This window comes from Poromitra crassiceps (assembly GCF_964638095.1).
Source record: "Poromitra crassiceps genome assembly, contig: HAP1_SCAFFOLD_684, whole genome shotgun sequence".
Taxonomy (NCBI): Eukaryota; Metazoa; Chordata; class Actinopteri; order Beryciformes; family Melamphaidae; genus Poromitra; species Poromitra crassiceps.
Window position 1 is genome coordinate 16,536 of NW_028151724.1, and position 24,030 is coordinate 40,565.

Below are 24,030 nucleotides of genomic sequence, written 5' to 3' on the forward strand. Positions count from 1 at the left end.
GGGCGCACCCTCTGCCCCGGTGTACGCTCCGCTACTGATCACCCATTCGGTCTGATAAATCGATCCGGTATCATAATAATAAACTGTTACTGGGCTGCTTTTGAAAACTATCTACAGAATCTACAGAATTCACCTTCAGGTGAATGATTAAGCAATCATTCACCTGTCGGTCATTATTTCGCCAGTAATCACCGGCTCACTATCCATTATCCCTTACTTAAATTGACCTAAAGTTGTGCGGGAAAATGGAAGGTGAATGTTATGTGATAGACCCATTTCACGGGGGCCATTTTGTGCCGAAAAGGCAGCGCAAACACAGGTGCAAGCAACACACTAATAAGGGTTTCCAAATTCCAATCATTGGAAGTTGGAAACCCTCATTAGCGTTTTGCTTGCACCTGTGTTTACCCTGCCTTTTTGGCACAACATGGCCCCCGTGAAAAGGGTCTATTGTCTGGTTGGATATGAGTGGACATTAGAGTCCAATACAAAGAAGTTATGGAAGACAGTAGGTAAAAAGGCTTACATACATACATACATACATTCATGTGTGTGTACATATCTATATGTACTGTATATAGAAGTATATATATCTACATACATACATACATACATACATACATCCATACATCCATACATACATCCATACATCCATACATACATACATACATACATACATACATACATACATACATACATACATCCATACATACATACATACATACATACATACATACATCCATACATCCATACATCCATACATACATACATACATACATAGCCTACATACATACATACATACATACATACATACATACATACATACATACATACATACATATATAATGTGTGTGTACATATGTACTGTATATAGAAGTATATATATATATATTATGTATGTATATAAATATATATATATAGAAGTATATATATAGAAGTATATATATATATATATATATATATATATATATATATATATATATATATATATATATATATATATATATATATATATATATATATATATATATATGTGTGTGTGTGTGTGTGTGTGTGTGTGTGTGTGTGTTTATGTTCGCACAGGAGCATTTCTTACACAAGCAAAAGCATTCCATATTATTTACTTTGTGTAATATTCACACATATGCGCAGGTGGCGCGCTTTACTTCGTCAATCAATTTCAAAGTGTCAAGTCACAGATAGCCTACTTGAAATCCCATCGTCTTTGGTCAAGTGTGTCAAGTGACGTAGACATCATTGTCGAAGTGCGCCTGCGCTGTAAACTTTTATTCGAGGAAGTGGATAGGAGAGGCGACTGAAGCGAGTGAGAAGTGTATTGTTTATTCCTCCATTTAAAGAAGTCAGAACAGCCTACAACGGGTTCAAAATGTCTGGATTTGATAACAACCCCTTCGCAGATCCAGCCAGCGACAACCCTTTCAATGTAAGTGTGTCTTTTTGACTTCCTTCACAACGGCAACCTAGTAGTTCGGTAAGCTTCAATCAAGTTGTCGCTGACTCGCTGTAGCTAACTTGTTGGGTGGATGTTGGGGCGGGCTCTTCTTCTGCTGTCTCGGTGGCCATTTGGTAAACGTGGCATGATTGACGGACTTTCAACCAATCGCCGTGCTTTGTCGATAAACGAGGGCGGTGCTATCAAGCTAGCTCAGTTGCAGGAAGTTAAAATGTTGCCAACTAGGAATCTGTGCCAAACCCTTTTCGACCACAATGTATTTTCGTTGTAAACCACTCAAAATCACTGTGTGGACTCCTAACACTTCGGACATCATTTGATATGACCTTAGCCTACTTGACTATAGGTTATCATATAGCCACAGGCACCATGTTTCAGCTACTGTACCTCCATTGCTGCTGCTGGTTTTAACCCTAGTCTATTCGCTCTAATATGCTGTGTAACTTCATTATCTACGTGCCTGATTATTTCTTGAACCTAGAGACATGCCTTTCCAGTAAATACAGACTCTCTGTGTACTGCCGGTACTGCCAGCCAGCCAGTATTGAAAAGTCCAGAAGCGGGTCACCTGTCATATGATCTAAAAGCTACGAGTGGCTCTGCATGTGCATGGAAATACCATCATAATTTGTGGTATCAAAGTTGTTTCACAGCTAGATTGAAGTGAAGAGTTTGGGCCCTCTCTTGTGGTCTGTGAAGTCCACATGTAATCTTGACAAAAGGTAAGACTCAACTTCCAAAATGTAGTACCCCTTTCTGTTTTAAAGTCGATGAACTACACTCTCAAAAAGGATGTATCCTGGTCCTGAGTCTAAGTTTGAGACACATCACACATACAATGTTACTTTTCTTGTTTCTGTTTTGTCCCAAACTAGATACGCAGACATCTTGAAAATGGATTCAGTGCATATTTCTTTTAGGAGTGTAAGACCAAACTCCTCAGATTCTCTCCACTGAACAAAAGCACATCTGCTAACCCCATCCACCAGGCTCAGGCTGCATGATGTCCTCTAGGCTGTTACATAATAAAACCATACATTAAAGCCAGGCTCTCCTTCACACAGAATACCATCCACCATTTCTTCTTTTACCTCGTGACGTGAGCAAAAGCCTTAGGCTGCTTTTTAGATCTCATTGTAACATCAAACATAGATATTAATAAATGTGTATATTAATAAACAACACATAACAACAACTCAGACATGACTAAGCCTTATTTTAAACTTTTATGTATCAGAAGTATAACTTTGTTGTTTTTACTTTTCCCCTCCCCTTTGAAGTCTGGTTGAAAACCCTCATGTGCATTTTTTTGTCAAGGATGTGCCTCCTTGGCTGCTCCTTATTGTTGTAATGCTATAAGCTAGCCTAGCTTACTGTAACTGTGAGTCATTTTTTTTATCAGTCATTTCTGATGTATTAGATAGGAGGCAGAGGGGAGAGATAAGGAGAGTGAAAACAAGTAGATGGAGATGAACAGCAATTCTCATTTAAAAACAGTTCATTTGATTTGAGTTTAAAAACATGTTTTGAATACAAGGACCTTCATCAGACATGTGGGACATGCAGCCTAGGTTGTGCACTGGATTTAAACCCACGGATCATGACGTGGTACGTGATGTATCCTGCTGAGCATTTATAACACACAGGTTACAGTGGCTTTCCGGACCGTCGTACAAGATAAGGGTTAATCAAGTTACAGCACTGCATTAGGTCCGTAAACCATCAAATAAAAATGAAAATAAAAAGTTTATCTGCAACACACCTGTAGTACAATACATGCACAGGAATCTGTCTTGGCAGCATTGGTGCAGAGACACTATATTGACAGCTTGTATGTAGCGATGCACCCATATGATTTTCTTTGCCGATACCGATAACCAATATGAACATTGCTGCTATGGCCGATAACCGATATTTTCACATTTCTATGGTAATAAAAAAAATCTGCACATACTGAAAAACACAATGTAAAAAGTGAATTTGAAAAAGTATTGCATTTTTCTTATTTCCAAAACATTTGGAAAAGCCCATAAATCATAGATTTACCACATTGTTTCCTCTCAATGTGTAAATTTTGGCCAATACCAATAACCGATATGCGATACTACCATTGCAACATTATTGGCGATATATAAAAAAAATGACTAACATCGGCCGATACCAATATGATTGCCGAATGCCAATATATCGTGCATCCCTACTGGCACCATGGTATCACAGAACATGCTACACCAACATTCTCGAGGACAGCCAGACCTCACATACAGTGCAAACCACATGGTAGTAGTAGATTATTCACATCATTTTACATATCAGCATTATGTAGCAAGTAGCGACTATAAAAATGATTATTTTGTCATTTTAGTGGCCGTTATAATGTTGCCATTTTCCCCCCGTGGTGCAGCAGCATCACACTGTCTCATGTGCACAATGGGCCTGACGTCACGTGACGTCACTCAGTGGAGATTAGAGCACCGTTTGTCTCCTGGGTGTGTAAGTGACTGAACAAATAATAGCTTCCCAGCAGCTGAATATGGCCTCCACACTGCAGTGCCATTCACTTCACTGCACGCCACGCCACAGGCCACGGCACTGTGCTGCTGACCCTTTATGCAAAGGAACAAATGTGTTGCAAAAAATAATACTCATAAATCAAGAAGTTCGGGAGGGTATCTTTAAAAAAAGTAAATACTATTCTGACTGAAGTTGTTGTAGGACCATATGATTTCCGCAAAACGGAGAAAAACGTACGGCATCATGTTTTTTGTTAATAAAAATGGAATCAACTGTAAAACATGGAATGTTGCCGTTTTCCATAATTTGGCTGAAATTGATCAAAGTAGGCCCAATGATGAAAATAAGAAGTAGATCTAATGATCGTAGTAACCTAAATGATTTCATAATTGTAAAAAAAAAGGCCTAGAGAAATGATTCCGTTTTTGATTGGGGTGTTTTGAGTGGGGGGCCAGCCTTGCATGGGACCCTTACTGCACCTCACAACTTAGTTTTCACCTTGGGAAACATGTTGAAGAGGCTGTCTGAGAGAGCCAAGTCATCAAAAAAAGAAAAAATTATCACTCCTAATGCCTCAATTCAAATTAAAATGGAAAAAGAATGAATTTGGGGAAAAATAAAACGGAATTTTGAAAAATAATTAACGGATTTCATATGGCTCTAAGTTGTTGCACATGTGCCACCCTTTTTCCAATGACCTGCATGAATGTATTTTCAGGAGCGTGTACTTGTGAAATTGTAGCACTGTAGAACTGTGCTAAAGCAAGCTGAAGAGTGGCTTAAGTGTTAAGTCCATTTAGTAGCAATATCCAACTGCAGTTATGAAATAGGAGGTGCACAACCCAACCACAACTAGACAATTAATGATTGTCACTCCTGTTTCCTGGTGCAAGTGACTGTCTGGGTCGGTCGGTACATCAAGCTATGCTGATCCTGAGCTAGATTTTACACTCAGGTTATTATAATGACCAGGATTATACAAATAGTTTGCACCACTGAATGGTTTGCAGCACAGCACCACTGAATGGTTTGCAGCACAGCACCACTGAATGGTTTGCAGCACAGCAGCACGCATGCGGGCAGGTGCTGAGCCCCAAATCAAATCATCAAATCAACAAATCAACAGCTCACACACTGAAGGATCCAAAGTCCACTTCTTTATTATTGCACCACCAAGGTGACGTCTGGAGCACGACTGCTCTTCGTCACACACATATTTTATAAAGAAGATTGCCAGGAGAAGTGACCCTTGGTCAGTGCAGGAAGCCTTACTGATAGGCCCTTAGCATCAGTATGGAGAGTCCACTGTGATATTAGGGATGCACCGATATGAACATTTTGGCCGATACGGATAACCAATATTAACATTGCTGTTATTATGGCGAATAACCAATATTTATTTACCGATGTCGATTTATGATCTGTATAAAAAACAAATTTCTATGATAATCAAATTTTGTACACACTGAAAGACACGTTTAAATTCTGTGAATTTTAAAAAGTAATGCATTTCTTTATTTCCAAAACATTTGGAAAAGCATATAAATCATAGATTTTACTGCATTGTTTCCTCTCAATGTGAAAATGTTGGCTGATTGATACCGATAACCGATATTAACATTGCAACATCGGGCGGGCACGGTGGCGCAGTGGTAAGCGCTGTCGCCTCACAGCTAGAAGGTCCTGGGTTCGATTCCCACCTGGGACGCTGTGAGCGCTGAAGGAGTGCGTGCCCGTCCGCATGTCCTCGAGTGCCCACCGCCCGGGTGGGGTCTCGTCAATAGGGCCTTTCTGTGTGGAGTTTGCATGTTCTCCCCGTGCCCCCTGGGTGTTTCCTTCATATAGGAACCCCCTTCACCAAAACATGCAATATCCTGGTTGCTGATGTGGTGCCTCCTCTGGTCGTTAGGGGCGCCTGTTCGGAGGGAGGGGAACTCGTTGGAATGGCGTGATCCTCCCACGTGCTATGTCCTACCGGTGAAGCTTCCCCTGTCAGGTGAAAAGAAGCGGCTGGCTACTGCCCATGTCTCGGAGGAAGCATGGAGCCAGTTTCGGCTCTCCCCAGATCGGCAGAGGGTGGAGCAGCAACCAGGATAAACAAATTAAAATTAGCACTAATGGGGGATAAAAATGGGATACAAAATCGGGGGAAAAATATATATATTAAAAACAACAACATTGCAACATTGGACCGATGCCGATATGTAAAAAAAAAAAGACTAACATCGGCCGATACCGATATGATTGCCGATATATCGTGCATCCCTAAGTGTGATGAAGATGCGGTGTGTCTCTCTCTACACTCCCTCTGTGTTGATGTCTTGGCCCTGTCTTTATTTTAGAGAGGCTTATTGTTATGAATAAGACATATTCTCCATCCATTGCTGTCTGTGCTGCTGTCTGTGTCATCAAAAGATACAAGCGGCACTTTGGTCACAATTCTTTTTGTTTCTGATTTCACGGTGTAAACACATTTTACATTTTAGGCTAATTTGGATATCTCCATAGTTGGTGACGATCTACAAAGACTTCCTTCTAAAAAAGAGATAATTGTATGCCATTTAAAACCTGCTCTAGCAAGACGATGGCCGTCAGAAAACACTATTGAATATTATGGAAGGTATTGTCTCTCTCACAACTGTCCTTAGAAAACTACTACAGCTACTGAGCAGTGAAGCTCTGTTGCTTTCTCCTGAAGTGAAACCTCCTAGTTATCTCTTTCTTCCTGGGAATGCTTACAGGTGTGTGGAGAGCCTGTCATGTGACGTTTTCCTCATGCCTCGTCACCTTTAAAGGATGCCAGAAGGGTCAGCCTTTTGTAAGCATGACTCATAGGCTATATATATATATGGGGACTTGTGTTTCAGTTGTGTCAACATTGCAATTTTTCTATCTCTGTGTGTGATATCAAGGCGGGTTCTATCAAGCAAGTCAAGTCTTTCAACTCCTAAGATTCCCTTTGCCCGCCCTCTCATTGGATGCAACAGAGTACATGCAAGGATATATGGAAACTCTAAATACAACATTGAATATTTACTTCTTAAACGTATAGCCTTGAAAAAATACTCAGATCTAGATGTGTAAAATAATTAGGCCTATATCTTCGCACTGGTCATGGTGACATTTCTGGAATATCATGAAATGTTTATTTGTATTCCAGACAGGGAAAGAAAGGCATGGAATTATATCAATTGTCGATGAAAATCAGGGAATTTGACAAATGAGTCAATTTCCAGGAATAGGCCAACATGTATTTTATAACTTGTTTCACACAATCATTGCATTATATGATGGTTTCTTTTCACACTATTTAGTATTTTAATAAAGCTGAAAAACAGCATTCATAGGCCCAGAAGGAATCCCAGTTTTAACTCATGGAAGTGACACTGACAATAGTTATAGAAAGTAATGAAAAAGTGATTCAATTTGACATCAGTCAGGGCCATGTTTTCATTTGATACTCTCATATATGTCAGACTCGGAGTCGGCATGGCTCACAAACATTTCGGCTAATTGTCTTGAGTCTATCCCAGGAAAAGGCCCACAATCCAGACCTTCCCTTTGTCTTCATACAGAGTACCACAGGCATTTGTAGGCTTACCCCGGATGTCCCTGCACTCCTGCTTCTGAGGGGGGAAAGGCTATGGGGTTGTTGTATGGGAATCTTTGGTTAAATGCATGAACTAAGGTCTGTGGTTAACAAAATGTATGAAACAGCTAAGTTTGTGTTCAGCAAGATGATTTTCATAAATGAGGACCACTTTTATGACCTTTGAAGTGTTTTCTGAAAATCACGTAAAAACAACAACACAAATGTCACTGTTTCATAAACGTTTGTTGACCACAGACCTTAGTTCATGCATTTAACCACAATCCCCAAACAAAAATCCAATTGCCTTTTACATGTCTTGAGTTCAGAAGTGCTACTTCTGGAGTCATTCCTCTATTGAATGAGTCAAAGCACTAGAGTCATTTCATATTTGCAAATCCTCTTTGTCTCTAAGCACTTAACTCCTGTTAAGAAGGGAGTTATTCTCAGGTAATGATTCATCAGGACCTTCTTGGAGGTTATTGCAACAATGTCTGGAAGTTCTTGTACTTTACACTGAGACTCTGCCAAAGCACATTTCTGTGTCTGGCCTGTTGTTTTTAAGACTACGGTACCTTTTTTTATAGCATGTTTCAGCTCAGGAATTTAAAGTTCTCAAGGGACAGTTCTGCCCTTCAAAGGTCAAATTAAAAAGCAGAAATAATAGAACTGTTTTTCAAAGTTTAGATTTCATATAAACAAAAACAGACCCATAGGTGCTACTAAACAATATCCACTTCTGTACCATGAGTACTTTTGTCAGAAGAGTATTAAATGAAGTAATTCCTCTCTGGTTCACTCTGTCTTGGTCTTCTGTACATACTCTCCTTTAGCTTTGTAGCTTTGGCAGAGTTGTTTTCTGCTTCTAGAAATATTACGAAAAGATATTAGTAATATTGGAAAATGTAGAATGTGAAAATTTGTGGTGTAGAAGTTTGGCCCGCTAGAACCTCTTGGTGGCCTTGGACCAAATCTGGTGCGAGAGATCGTCCTGTAAGTGGAAGTCATTGCGGCGCTCTCCCTCATAGGAAAACAATGGCACAGCGGGCGCAGAGCTGTTTTAGCACGGATCATCTGCAGGGGGCTTACATGTATAGAGAGATGAGCTTGCTGGCTAATGCTATATGATGATTTACTGAGTGATGTGTTTGCTTTGTGTTGCAGGACTCTTCTGTCATACAGGTGACCAACTCTAACATAGAGCCGGTCGACCAGTTCAACCCCTTCCCTGCCCATCCCACGGTGAGACAGCTGCAATCTGATCTGCGTCGCCATTTTGTTGTTTTATTTACAATTTGTAACAAAGTTCCCAGAGGCACGCACATCACATTAGAGATAGCTCCTATGAACCATTGATCGTAGCCTATATATAGCACCATGTGTAATGTTTTGGGCACCCGCCCTCTTAGATTAGATTAACTTTATTGTCCGATAAGTCCGAAATTTGTCTTGCGTCCCAAGACACTGTTTCTCATGAGTAAAAAAAAACTACAAAAAACATTTAAACAACAGTGCAGCAAAGTGCTACAACATGTAATATGACATCAGACAGACATGATAAGAATACATGACATTACAGGAATAGGAAAACAAACAAGTGGCTGCAGTGCCTCAACATATAATCCCTACCTAGAAGAACCTTGACGGACTCTGTTACGCCCCAAGTCTAGGGTTAGGACAGTAACATGAAATGCACAGAAACATGATCAAATTTGCAACAAAAAATGTTTATTACTCAAACTATAAAGAAAAAAGGAACGAGGACGCTCTACTGACAAAGGAATCTGGTCCAGCAGGCCGCCGCCTTCACTGATACCTGATGTTAACCCCCGGCCGGCACTGCTCTTCCCTACCACAATAGGTGGCGCCTCGCTCCTGCAACACACACAGAAACAAACATGATTGAGAAACAAAATACCAAAATGCACAAAGGAAAACAATTGAATGAAATGGTGTGTAAATGCGCGGATGAGAGGGTACAGGTCTCACACTCCAGTACCACTCTGTTGTCATGTTGAAAGTGAGTCCTCTATAGACCAAATCACCGTGACGTCACCATGTAAACAAATTTACTTCCGGGTACCACTTGGGGAAGGCGGCAGGTTTAAATGTGCGTGTTGTCAAATAAATGCTGTCAAACCCTCTCGTTGTTTTCGGCCGACTACTTTCAATTTAAATGGTTAAACGGTTGGTAAACATGCTTGTCCGACGTATCTAGCCTTTCTTCTGTGTTTGTTTTATGTAGTGTTAGCTAGCTAATAACGTTTGTTTGTCTGTCAAACTCGCTGTTTTTTTGCAGACTCGTTAACGTTACAGACAGAGCTACTGACGCCATGTTAATTTAATTTAGCTTCAAGTCTACTCTGGTCTGGTCCAACAGGTAAATTAGCTAGTCTGGTCTCCACTAACGTTAGTGAAAGTGTTGTTATGAATGATATTAAACAACAACACAACACGGACGAACCATTTTTGTCTTCTTTGTCTGTTTTTGTCTTCAACACGTCAGTTTGTGCCGTCCACCGCCATTATAATGTGTGGACCCAGGGGTAACCGGAAGTAAGTGTAAACATCCCCGCTGATTTGGTCTATATAGGCAGACAGACAGGGCTGCTATCCAATCAGCAACCAAATCTCCAACCAGCTGCACCTGGGAAAGACTGGGCCAAAGACACTGTCGGCCACAAGATAAACACCCGCAACCAGGAAGTATGTCATGGAAATAGCTAACGACGAGGAAAATGGACCGGACTCTCAGTCCATAGACCCTTCTCACGGGGGCCATTTTGTGTCGAGAAGCCAGGGTAAACACAGGTGCAAGCAAAACACTAATGAGGGTTTCCAACTTCCATGATTGGAATTTGGAAACCCTCATTAGTGTTTTGCTTGCACCTGTGTTTACCCTGGCTTCTCGACACAAAATGGCCCCCGTGAGAAGGGTCTATTGACAAGTCTACACATAAACTATATAATTCACAAAGAAAAGAAGAAAAACAAACAACACCGTCGTAACTGACTCAAAATATAATCCCTACCTAGAAGAACCCTGACTGACTCAAAATATAATCCCTACCTAGAAGAACCCTGACTGATTTGAACAGTTTGACTGGGGAACAAAAGAGTTCCTCAGTCTGTTCAGCCGAGCCTGTGCGACTGTAAATCTTCTGTTTGATGGCAGAAGCTGATGTTCTTCAAATAAAATATGGGCCTGGTCGGACGTAATATTGCCGGCCACAGACAACATTCTTTATATTTATATTTTTTATAAATGTGAAATCTGTACAGATTCAAGTGTGCGGAAATTCCTTTTATATTTGTAACTCTAGTTATTTTTCCAGCACCTTGGCCGAGACTTGGCTGGGTTGAGCGGTGGCCCTCCCTCAGAGGGTACGCTGCTTGAAAATTTGACTCAAGCGTTTGACCCATGATTTCTGAGCAAATGCGTATCAGCCTACCTAGTCGAGTTTTAAGCCGAACAGAGAGACAACTATACCATGCACTACTTCCATACTGTGATAACACTCTGCACAGTCGACTGGAAAAACAGCAGCAAAATCTGTTTGTTTGGCTCCAAAAGACCTTAGTCTCCTTAGAAAATAAATGTTGAACTTTATTACAAATATAATCTACAATATGTATGCACTCCAAGATAGAGCAGCATCCACATATCCCTCAATATTTATTAGCACAGTCTTGCTCAATTTGTGTGTCTTGGACAGTAACTGGAGGAGGATACTCACTCTCTGAAAGACAAAAAAGTATTTATTTTGCATTAATGATAAGTGAATTGTCCTCGCACCGCTGTACTAATCTATCTGTACAATCCTGATAGATACTAAGGTCATCCTTCTTTGGTACCCAGCAAAGACAACAGTGTGGTGTCATCTGAACAACTTGAGTATAAATGTGTTTGGACCCTCAATTCTACAATCATCTGTGTAGATTGTGAAGAGAAATGGTGAACTTACGCTCCCCTGTGGTGCTCCTATGTTAGTGAAAATAGAAGTGGAAAAAGTCTGGTTGACTTTAACCAACTGTACCGTACTCTATTTGTGAGAAATATCTGTGATAAATCAAATGAGGATTACACCTCCATTTGCACCATCTTTAACCAGCTCTTAGATGTGGAAACGAGACAGAGACACATACAAATACCCTTGTCAGTGTGACAGTCGAAAATTGCACGATAAAGTACTTGAATAAAAAAATACATCATACACACACACACACACACACACACACACACACACACACACACACACACACACACACACACACACACACACACACACTTGTCAAGCAGGTCAGTGCATGGAGCATGATCAGAACAACTTGTAAGAATCAATTTGTAACAAACATTTGGTGCAATATATGGATATTATTTTTCAGGACAACCTAGCTGCTCCACCCTACTCCCTGACCCCAGGCTCCACCACTCCCTACCAGCCTGCGGTGTTACAGCCATCTTCAGAGCCTACTCCCCAGGTGAGTAAGTCCAGCCTGCTGGACCTTCTCGCTGTGCGAGCCCGTTCTTACTTCAAGAAGACAAGTTCTTACTTCTTTCAAAGCCCTGGATGTGATGTTGATAATGATCAGCAGTACTATATAAACAGGATGTGACTGGTATCCGCTCTGCCTCGCTGTCGTCTCTTCTCAGATAGCGAAGGGTTAAGTCAATGCTAAGTCAGTGTGGCTGGCTACGCAAGGCAAGCACTGTCTTCTTAGTTGACACAATATTATAATGAGTCTCCGCGGTCCATTGGTGATCTCATAAATAGCATGGCCCACAATTTAACCGTGTGCGCTCTGTTTTTCTATCTGACAGCAAATCAAAATGTGAAGATCATAAATGTAAATTTTTGGTTTTTATGCATTTTTGAAAGCGCTCAGGATGGCTGTTGACTCCTCTACATACATGTAGCCTCTCACATACCTCCTAGTGACAGTGACTGGTGGATATTGAACATATATGTCAGCGGATTTGTATATTTATCTTTATTCATATATTTATATGCTCATTAGAGCTGCAATGATTAATTGAATTGAATTAGCCTTTATTGTCTCCCTTGGGAGAAATTCTTTTTGGGCATCAAGAGACACAGCGTTAGACATATACATATTGACATATAGACAGTGCAATCAGACAACAATTAACATTACATTCCTACAGTGTACATATACATCAAGCGTACCCAGTGGTAAAGTATTGCACCAGCCCTCCACAAAAAAAGAGAAAAATGTTGAAATGAAAAATTATTAAATATTGCACCGCTTCCCTAAGAATAGAACATGATGAGCTGTACTAAGTTGGTCTGCGTTATCTCTTACTATTGAGTGCTTTAATGGACAGTGGGACAAAGGAAAATTTATACCTGTTCAATTTACAGTTTGGTAACCTGTACCTTCTGCCTGACGGCAGCATCTCATACTCTTTATGGAGGATGTGATTGGGGTCGCAGGTAATTTTGAGGCCCTGCTTCCTCGCCGTCTCCTCAAAGATCTCTTGGAGAGGAGATGGGGGCTGCATACCGATAATTTTACCAGCCCTCTTAATTAGGTTTTGATGAGTTGTGATTTAAGTTTAACGGACAGGTTACGAAACCATGTAGTGATGCCATAGCGGATGATGGATTCAATGGCTGCCCTGTAGAACAGCAGCATGATGTTTTTTTCCACTCCATGGACCCTGAGCCTTCTCAGAAAGTGCAAGCGCTGGTTAATACGAGAACATACAAAATCAACTTGGTTGGCCCAGTTTAACTGAGAATCAAAATAAATTCCTAAATACTTATACGATGTCACCTGCTCTACTCCATCCCCATGGATCAGGATCTGACTGTGATCCCCCACAGACCTAGGATCAAAAACAATTTCCTTCGTTTTTTTTACATTTAGAATGAGGTTCTGCTCCTCACACCACTTCACAACCTCTGCTAGCTCTTGTTTGTACATGTCAACATTTGAAGTTTTAAACAATAAACTGAGTATAACTGTATCATCTGAAAACTTAATTATATAATTGTTGGGATACTGATTCTTCAGATAGTTTGTATATGCTATAAAAAGAAAAGGAGAGCTTACGCAGCCTTGAGGGGCTGATTCTGAAATGCTACATCAGATTGTTATGAAATTTTCTGGGTGACCCCCCGGGGTGGAGTACTATGAGTCTGAAGTGGAATGGTTCAATAATAACAGGTAGTTTTCTATCAATATTCCTCCAAATGTACATGTGATGCAGTGAAATATGAATAGTTAGAAGGCTTTTATTCTGAAATGCTACATCAGATTGTTATGAAATTTTCTGGGTGACGCCCCGGGGTGGAGTACTACGAGTGTGAAGTGGAATGGTTCAATAATAACAGGTAGTTTTCTATCAATATTCCTCCAAATGTACATGTGATGCAGTGAAATATGAATAGTTAGAAGGCTTTTATTCTGAAATGCTACATCAGTTTGCTCTGAAAGTTTCTGGGTGAACCCCCGGGGTGAGGTACTATGAGTCTGAAGTGGAATTGTTCAATAATAACAGGTAGTTTTCTATCAATATTCCTCCAAATGTACATGTAATGCAGTGAAAAATCAATATTTAGAAGGCTTTTATTGTGAAATGCTACATCAGATTGTTATGAAATTGTCTGGATGACACCCTGGGGTTGAGTACTATCAGTCTGAAGTATAATTATTTTTTAATAACAGGCAGTTTCCTTGAACTATCCATTTGAATGTTCAGAAAACAGTGAAAAGAAAAAAAAAGTAGGCTTTTACTTTGAAATTGTACATCAACTCTCATAGCGTGCAATTGTAATTATAATATGTAAAAATTAGAACATTTAATTAGTATAGATTTGTTCTGGGAGTGCGCTTTTATTTTGAAATCAGTTCGCGCATGCTTTTACCGTAATGCCTAGTATATACACGCACCACAAAACAAGTGTGGGCTAGAGTGTGGGCTAGAATGACTGAGCTTTCCGAGGTGTGGGCTGGCTTGACTGCAGTGTTCCTGTCCATGCGGACACTTGTGAAACCTGGTACCTGTACCAACGAGTCTGGGTAGTCGTCCTGAAGCCAGGACTCTGTGTAAATCATGAGACATGACTCACGATATTCGTGGCAGACCCTTGTATTCAGGCGAAGTTCTTCCATCTTGTTCCTTAGGGAGCGAGCGTTGCTGAATAGTATTGATGGTAGCGGTGGCTTGTTACACCTCCGGCGGAGACGATGTTGAATGCCGCCCCTCTTTCCTCGTTTGCGTGGCCGCCTATCTCCTCGCTGTTGCAGCAGCTCCTCCGGAACGTGGTCCAGCAGGCCCGGTTCTGGTGTGGCTTTTTCCCGAAGGGACAGCAGCCATTCCCTGCCGTAGACCCGCGTCGCTTGCTCGCTTCCCCCAGGAAGCACAGTGTTTACGTTGTATTGCGTGCCGGTGCAGATGCTAGCTGTGATTAGCATTAGCAGCAGCAGCAGCACTCCAGCAGTCTTCTTCCCCATCGTATTATTGTCTCTGAATCACTCACTTACTTCGGGCCAGCTAGTTCGCCAGCACCCAAACAAACTCCAGTACACTTGACAAAACTTTGACGAGACTTGACAATCTTAAAACCAACATACGATTAACAAACAGACGCCGTTCTCTTGTGCCCGAGTCGCAGCCGTGCCGCGCCTCACTTCCAGTTGATTAGTTGATTAATCGATTATTTGATCGACAGAAAATTAATTGACAGCTATTTTGGATAATTGATTAATGATTTAGACCAATTTTTAAGAAAAAACAACAACACAAAAATGATCTCGTTCCAGCTTATTAAATGTGAATATGGTTTCTTTAGTCTTCTATGAGAGTAAACAGATTCTCTTTGGGTTGGATGTCATCCTGGGCTTTGGGGGAAGAGTCACCGACATTTTTCACCATTTTGTGACATTTTATAGACGTCCAAATAGTCAGTGACTAGAAGTCACGACTGGTGAGCACTCTCAAAAGTTTCAAAAAGTTACGGTGCACGGCTCAAAAAATAATAAGAGAGGGGCAAAAAACCAGCACTCAAAATAATTCCTTTTGGTTGTTTTATTTACCTTCAAGCAAGTGACAATGTACGTTTCGGCGTGGAGCCTTCCTCAGCATTGTGCTGACAGAAGACGGACATGACGTATAAATAGTGTCAAACCGGAAATACAATCAATTACATTATCAAGTACTAGGAAATATCTCACAACATAAAATAACAATGAATATAATATCAAAAACATCAGAGAATATCAAAAAAGAGATAAAGGTACAATTTTAAACAGTATACTTGTATATAAGTCTGTATATATTACACAGCAGGAATGCAATAATGTTTTGCAGACGAGAAGAATGAGGCTGGATGGCCACACTTGTGTTAAATAAGCACAGATGAAAAGTCAACATATTAGAATAACAAAAATCAGTAAGAAAATATTTAAAATAGAATTAGAAAAATACATAATATAATGCATATAAGTGAATGCATCGGATAGAGATACTGCAGGTCCACACATGACGCTCCCACACTGCCTTACAGTGCAAGAGCATCATGCGTGAACCCACAGCACATCCACCCGACGCACCCCCTAAAGAAAACAACCTAGCAAAAGTTCTTCATTCAAGCCTTTGGGGTGTTCTGTCTGTAAGGTATGTATCCAAAATGCCTCTCTTTGTAACAAGGCCTTGTCTCTGTCACCCCCCCTCTTCAGTGGACTGACCTGTTCTATACCCTGGAACCTGAGGGAACACACGTCGTGACCAAACTCATTAAAATGCCTGGCGACAGAGGATTTTATATCTCTGTTTCTAATGCTACTCTTGTGTTCTGAAATGCGAGTTTTCAACTCTCTGATAGTTTTTCCAATGTATACTAGCCCACATGGACACTTCAATAGATACACAACAAATTTAGTTTTACACGAGATCCTACTCTTAATTGAGTACTTTCTTCCAGAGTGAGGATGGAAGAATGTCTCTCCTCTGATCATAGCATTGCATTGAATACAGTTAAAGCAAGGAAAATTACCATTCTGTACATCAGACAAAAAATGGGAGGGGCCAGGGGGGCGTGTGTAGCAGTCAGCTCTGACGATCATATCTCGTACATTTCTTGCCCGTTTTTGAGCAAACAAGGGAGGCTCGCCAAATAAATGGCCCACTTGGGGGTCACTTTGTAAGATATTCCAGTGACTTAAAACACATTTTTTTATTTCCTGAGAAGCAGGTGAAAAAGTAGCAGCACACACTATTCTAGACCCTCGGGCAGGGGTGGACTTCGGGACCAACAGGTCCTCACGTTTCAACCCCCTAACTCTCTGTAGGCTGTTCTCAAGGATTGTGTTGTTAAAACCTTTTACCCTGAACCTTGTACATAGTTCAGCAGCCTGCTCTTCAAACATGTGGTCAGAACTGCAAATCCTCCTAATCCTCAAAAGTTGACTGTATGGCAAACCTCTTTTGAGGCTGGGGGGATGATAGCTAGAGTAGTCCAAGAAACTATTCCTGTCTGTCTGTTTTCTATACACCTTTGTCAGTAGTTGTTCAGATTTGTTTACAGAAACATCAAGGAAGGAGACAGTGTCTTCACTGTATTCTAGAGAGAATTTAATAGATGGTAGTCTGGAATTAATATAAACATTGAACTCTTCTAGTTGAGAGTGTGTCCCAGAAAACAGAAAAAATACATCATCAATATATCTGAACCAACACTTCAAAAAAATGGAGAAGGGGTTGTTATTATATACAAAGTCTTCTTCAAACTTTCCCATAAAGAGGTTTGCATAATTAGGGGAACATGGACTACCCATAGAAACTCCCTGGCATTGAAGATAGTAAGAATTCTCAAATCTAAAATAATTGCTATTAAGGATCAATCTTGACAAATCAACCAAAAAGTCAGTCGGGGGCTGAAGCGTCGATCTTCTATTCAAAAAATGTGTTAGAGCTTGTAAGCCCTCCACATGAGGAACATTAGTGTATAGACTGTTGACATCCATGGTACATAAGAATACATTCTCATCAGTGAGCTGTACAGCACCTAACCTATTCAAGAAGTCAGTGGTGTCTTTCAAATAAGAAGGAAGATCAGATACCAACACTTTAATGTGTCTGTCAAGATATTGAGAAATAGGCTCAGTAAGAGATTGTGTGCCAGCCACAATAGGCCTACCAGGCACTGGCTCAACACAGCTCTTATGGATTTTAGGTAAAGTATAGAACACAGGTCGCACAGGGTGCTTCTGTAACAAGAATTTGAATTCGTTTTGGCTGATAAGAGAATTAGCAAGGGCTGTACTAAGAAAATGCTCAACATTCTGAAAAAATTTAAGTGTGGGGTCACCCATTAGGGGAGTATAAAAATCTGTATTACCAAGTTGTCTCAAGATCTCTGTTGTGTGCTGTGACATTTTATAGACCAAATGACTAATCGATTTGCCGAGAAAATAATCTACAGATTAGTCGTTAATGAAAATAAATAAGCGTTAGTTGCAGCTCTAATGTTTATATGTTAGGTCCTGTTATCTCTGTACCATGGGTCAGTGCTGTGAAAGTCTTGACAGTTGTCTTATCTCTCTGCACCAGTTTCACCAAGATACATTTGTGAATGTTTTCTGTCCCTGTTCAGGCCACAGCAGTTGCAGCCCAGGCCAACCTGCTGAGGCAGCAGGAGGAGCTGGAGAGGAAAGCTGCTGAGCTGGACCGCAGAGAGCAGGAGCTGCAGAGCCGAGGGCCCGGAGGTCTGTCTGAGAAACACTCCCCACTTTACACTGACTGATCAGAGGCAGAGGTCTGTCTGAGAAACACTCCCCACTTTACACTGACTGATCAGAGGCAGAGGTCTGTCTGAGAAACACTCCCCCCTTTACACTCACTGATCTGCACTCTGCTGATGGCTCACATTTGTCTAACAGACAGAGGATGAGAGAGTCACTGTGTGGAAGTATTGCAGCGTGCATACATACAGACGTGCCAAAAAAAGTGATTGTGTTCATGTTAACCGGTCTACAGCGGGCCATATACTGTATTGATGGTATTCTGTTACATCACCACACATCCATCTAGGTAGGAAAATAACAGGTGATTGTAATCAATTAACATGTGATTACAATCACGTTTGTAGACAACGATGCATACTTCTCTCTTGGCCCTCTTGAAAAAGAAGTTCTTAATCTCAATTAGGCTAACCTGGATAAATAAAGGTTAAACAAACAGTAACTTTTGGGGGATGGAGGAACCGTTATGTACAGAAAACCTGACAATATGCTAGGCCCATGTGGAATATATATGGAAGATGCATGAACTGTGCAAGCAGTGCTGTAGTTGTAGTACATTATATACAGTACTTGACCTCCTTAAATGTATCTCTTACACAAGCTTATCTAAAAGTGGGAACAGTTGAGTCTGTACTATTTTGAGGCAAACAATATTTAACCTACAGCATGGACCATACTGGCTGAAAGCCTACTTCAAAAAAATGTATGTTACAGTCTGTAGACTAAATTGTTTCTAACATATCTTATTATAAGGCGAAGCTGAGGAAAAAACACATATTTCTCTGTTCCCCTCAATGTAATATCTCTGAAGGGTAATGTGTGAAAAATCAGATCAGCTATTATTAAGCCTGCCAGTAGGAGTGCTGTGTCAGGCTCTTGATGAATGCAGTCTTCTCTCCCCCCTGAGAAATTGCTCAAAGACGAGATAAAGTTAAACTAGCTGATAACTTCAGTAACATTCCCTCATCATTTTTTCTTGTATATCCACCATAATTTTGCCATAATTGTTGTCACTTTTCTCAAGTGGTGGAGATATCTGGTTTTGTAAATGAGCTCCTTGATCCCTAACAGCGTTGCTGCCGTCTCTGTTTCGACAGGCAAAGCGAACAACTGGCCTCCACTTCCCAAGAGCTTCCCCATCAAGCCATGTTTCTACCAGGACTTCTCCGAGGAAATCCCCCTGGAGTACCAGAGGGTGTGCAAGATGATGTACTATCTCTGGATGTGTAAGTGCACTAAGATCATGTACTAGCTGCAAATAAACCACTGCCTGTGGGTGAATAAACACTAACTTTGGCTGTGTTACTGGATGTGTAACTAAGTACGCTTAGATGGTGTTACGCCCATGGATGTTTATAGTCAGATGTTGTCAGTCAGATGACACTTTTCTTTGAGCAGTAGATGCTTTTCTCTAACATACCAGTATGTACAGTACATACTGTTATACAGTACATACTGTATGTATGTACTGTATAACAGTATGTACAGTACATACTGTTTTCACTTTTCTACAATCAGAACATGCTCATTTGTATTCCTGAATAAAAATAGCCTTGATGTAGAAAGTCTGACATCTCATTATCAGAATACAACATTTACAACCCTTTTGATGGATTTTGATGCTTTCCATTTGTGATTGATTACTGATAATAGAGAGCCAAAGTGAACATCACTTCCTGCTTTTCTCCCTGTACCAGCGCTGAAAAAATATGAATGGCGGTGAACGGAGAATGACGTAACTTTTTTGATCCCGTTTGACTTGTGCCACGGGGTGCCAACGTTAATTTTGTCAATTTAAAACATAACTTTGTATGTCAAGAAAGTCGCAGTTTGTCGCCAAACTGTTGCACTATAAGTTATAAATCAGAAAGACTACATACACTGTTGCCTAAGTGACATCACTTTCTCTACCGGCAAAGACGAAGACCGGCGACATGCCATGAGTTCACTGCCCTTTCATATTTTTTTCAGTGCTGGTACAGGGACAAAGCAGAAAGTGGCGTTCCCTCTATACTGGTGTCATGGGGGTGTGCATACTGATGCTAAAGGGGATATTGCCACCTTGTGGCGGCCTACAGACACTGCAGGCAGAACATAGCTTATTGTTGGCCGGCTAATGCTGGTTTCTTTAGTGTCTGATGTTAGGTGCAGTGTTTGACTGGCAGTGTATTGTATTATGTTGAGTGGGATGTAACCTTTAACAGTCTTGTCCCCTTTACTGAGATTTATTTTTGTATAGCTCCCTGTAATACACATTCTAATCAATAATCACACTTCTATTCAATGTTACCTTGTTTTCTTTTTCTTTAGCCAATCTGCTATTCATATTATTTAACTTCTAATTCCTTGTCTTAAGCTCCTGGAAACAACAATTAGAAAAGTGCTAGTCAAGTATTTTTTAGTAGTAGCAGTAGTATTAGTGATGGTAGTAGTCCCTCCAGGCAACTATGTGGCACTTGTGTGTCCTATATAAATGAAGCTGCTGATTATCGGTATGAGTGACTCCTGTGTGTTGCTGTGCCTCTCCAGTCCACTGTGTGACGCTGTTCCTGAACATGCTGGCCTGCCTGGCGTACTTCACCACTAACTCTGCGTACGGCGTCGACTTCGGCCTGTCCATCCTCTGGCTCATCCTGTTCGCTCCCTGCTCCTTCCTCTGCTGGTACCGGCCCGTCTACAAGGCCTTCAAGTCAGTCTCCCCTTGTCATTGTGTTTTGCTCTACATCTGTAACATCCACTGTTACCTATACAAACTACATACATCCACTGTCTCACTGTTACATCAAAACTAAGAAATGGCCTTGCCTGATTCTCTGAGAGGAAGCCAAAGCTGCTCCATTGAAACAGATACCCGGATGATCTTTGAATAAATTTGGATGCCTGTTTATTTATTTATTTATTTTTTGTTTGTTTGCCTTTTTGTTTGTTTGTTTGTTTTTTCCCCCTTCCATATCTCATTGACAACACTTTAGATGTTATTTCACGATCTTTGTTGTGTTCCTTAGCTTATGCCTACTTCTTAAAATACTATAGTAACCCGAAGAAACTATACATTACATTTTCTTTTATTATTATTCAAGTGTTGCTGCTATGCATTCTGCTACTAGAGTTTATATCCTCCTGTAGATGTATCATGTTAATTTTCCTTTATAGTACTGTAAGCAGTGCTATTCATTTTTGTTGAGATACACAAAGCTATTGATGAATGGACACTTTTGGCTAGACTGACTTTTATTTTTGAAGAGTTTGATTTGAAAATAAGATGATTCAAGATGCCCACCATTTAAAAAAAATGCAGCACATTCTTTTGAAATGATTGCTGCCACGAAATAAAAACTCACTTTAGGTTATTATTGTTGAAGCTAACTTAAGACCTTTTGTTTGATATCATCTGTTTTGTTTTTAATACACGGACAAACTCATCCAAAACATTTGTAGCATTTTTGAGTGAAACCCCTCAGTCATCCCCCTTTTTTCCCCCTTTCAGGACCGACAGCTCCTTCAGTTTCTTCTTCTTCTTCTTTGTGTTTTTCTGCCAAGTGGTCTTCTTCATCATCCAGGCTGTCGGCATCCCCAAGTGGGGGAACAGGTGGGTCACACTCTTGTCTATAGAACCTGTGATCATCTGAAATGTGTTTTAGAAGAAAAGAGAGAAAAGCGTGGTGAGACCAAACTGTTTATTCACAGTGGCTGCTGAGAAAGGGAGATAAATTACTCTAAATGAATCAATGCAGTTCTCTCAGCATCATCATTCCAATGTGCTCATTATACCGCCAAAGAGGCACACTGTTTTTCTGTGTGTGTGTGTGTGTGTGTGTGTGTGTGTGTGTGTGTGTGTGTGTGTGTGTTCAAAGCATTTGTGTAATGTAATGTAAAAGCATTTGCATAATGAAAACAGAAGTGTCATTTCATGAACAGTTGGAGATGAGTTTCATTAACTGTTAAATGGCAGGAGATTAGAAAATCAGTGTTGTTATTCGCATTTAGTTTACATCGTTTATGCAGTTATCTCTGCATTTCTGGTGGCAACAGGGTGGCATGGTCAATAGGGAGTCTGTGTCAAATATTTCTTTATTCAAGATTATTTTCATTGGCAATTTACAATTGTAGTATGGAGGCTCAGGTTTTACAAATATTGATAACAATTACAAACAAACAAGGGGAAGAAAATATGTGGTTAAAGATGATATATAAATACATCACATAGTAAGGGGAAAAACAAAACATACAACCATACATATATACCTGTCCCGCCCCGCCCCATAGCTACTCAGAGTACTTTGTGTTAAATGCATAAATTATCACACATCCCTTTCGCTAAGAAAGCGAGTAAAAATAGGGAGTCTGCTTCAGCAGTTGGACCTGGGTTTAAAACCTGCTGCTGAAGTGTCCTTGAGCAGGACACTGAATCCCCACCTGCTCCAGGGCCACTGTTGTGTAGCTGACCCTGACCTCTGACCTCCCAGTATTGGTACAGTATCACTTTGTGAAAATGTGGGTTGCAGGATTTTTAACGTTCTGCAGCGATGAGGGACGTCTCCAACATGTGTTCAGTCTCACCTCTTCATCACATCATTATACACACAAGCATGGTATAATCCTTTAGCTGAGGTGGCACCGGTGAAAATTGAGATTTGGGCTGGATTCCACCGCTATAACTTTTGGTTTCATAAAGTATATACAAAACAGATGCCAAGTTGCCAACTAGGCCTATAATATGTTTTTATACCTGCTGTGTCAAGTGCACCAACTACACAATTAGTAAGGGGGGGGGGGGGCAATATGACAATTTTCTCAAAATCACATGCAAAACACTTAACTTGGTTGATTCGGCCACCAAATGAAACATGCTCGGGGATGCAAAGTAGTCACCTTTAGGTTACAGCCCCCTTTTTGATCCCAAAATAGGGCACTTCAGTGAATGATTTTTTGTGGTTTTGTGTCTGCCCTGGTATCTTTCACCTTTTTCACTCTCGTGAATTTGCATCCCTGCATGCTGCTTAACAAAAATAGCTGGATCATTTTTTGTATTTTGTATTTTTACATCAGCTTTTTGTTGTTCTTTTGTCATTTCTATTTTCCAGGGTATGTTGCATGGAAAAACAAAATGTGAAAATTTCACCATATAATTTACTATCACGGTATCACCCTACATAGTATTTGCAAATAATTCCTAAAAACATGTCTTTACAAATCACTCTAATCAGCTATTTACTTAATTGTTTACAACAACAAGTTGTAATTGTGCATTTTCTATTAAATACAAATACAATACTATATACAATACAAATAGGTGATGTATTAGTATTTGTGTCTGTGTTGAACATACTAAATGTCTTCCTGATAGGATCTTCAGTATCTGCAGTCTATTAGCTGCTGTCTTGTGTCCTCTTCATTTTCTGCCTCCTGCATCTCTTCTGCAGAGACTTTACTCCATGTCTCTAGCCTGCTGCCTCTCTGTCTGACTGCTGCCCAATGTAAGTTTCTGCTGCTGACCAGTGTTGGACAAGTTACTTTCAAAATGTAATATACTACATATTACTAGTTACTTTCATTTGAACGTAATACGTTACTTTACAATATTACTGTCTGTGTAGAGTATCTCGTTACTACACTACGTTTGCATTACTTTCACCAAAATAACAGCAGTAGCAGAATGACATCGCCGCCCCGGAACCATCCC

The 24,030-nt window shown here is 40.4% G+C and overlaps 1 protein-coding gene across 1 annotated transcript; it reads left to right on the top strand.

The window, feature by feature from the left end:
• Positions 1 to 1,307: 1,307 nt before the first annotated feature.
• LOC310771478 (secretory carrier-associated membrane protein 2-like) lies at positions 1,308 to 21,976 on the top strand (the record flags this gene model as incomplete). Its single annotated transcript, XM_083664082.1, has 7 exons — positions 1,308 to 1,444; positions 8,742 to 8,819; positions 11,964 to 12,059; positions 18,200 to 18,311; positions 19,445 to 19,573; positions 20,877 to 21,036; positions 21,835 to 21,976. The coding sequence occupies exons 1-7, from the start codon at positions 1,388 to 1,390 to the stop codon at positions 21,974 to 21,976; spliced, it is 774 nt and encodes a 257-aa protein (XP_083520208.1). The 5' UTR covers positions 1,308 to 1,387.
• Positions 21,977 to 24,030: the final 2,054 nt, after the last annotated feature.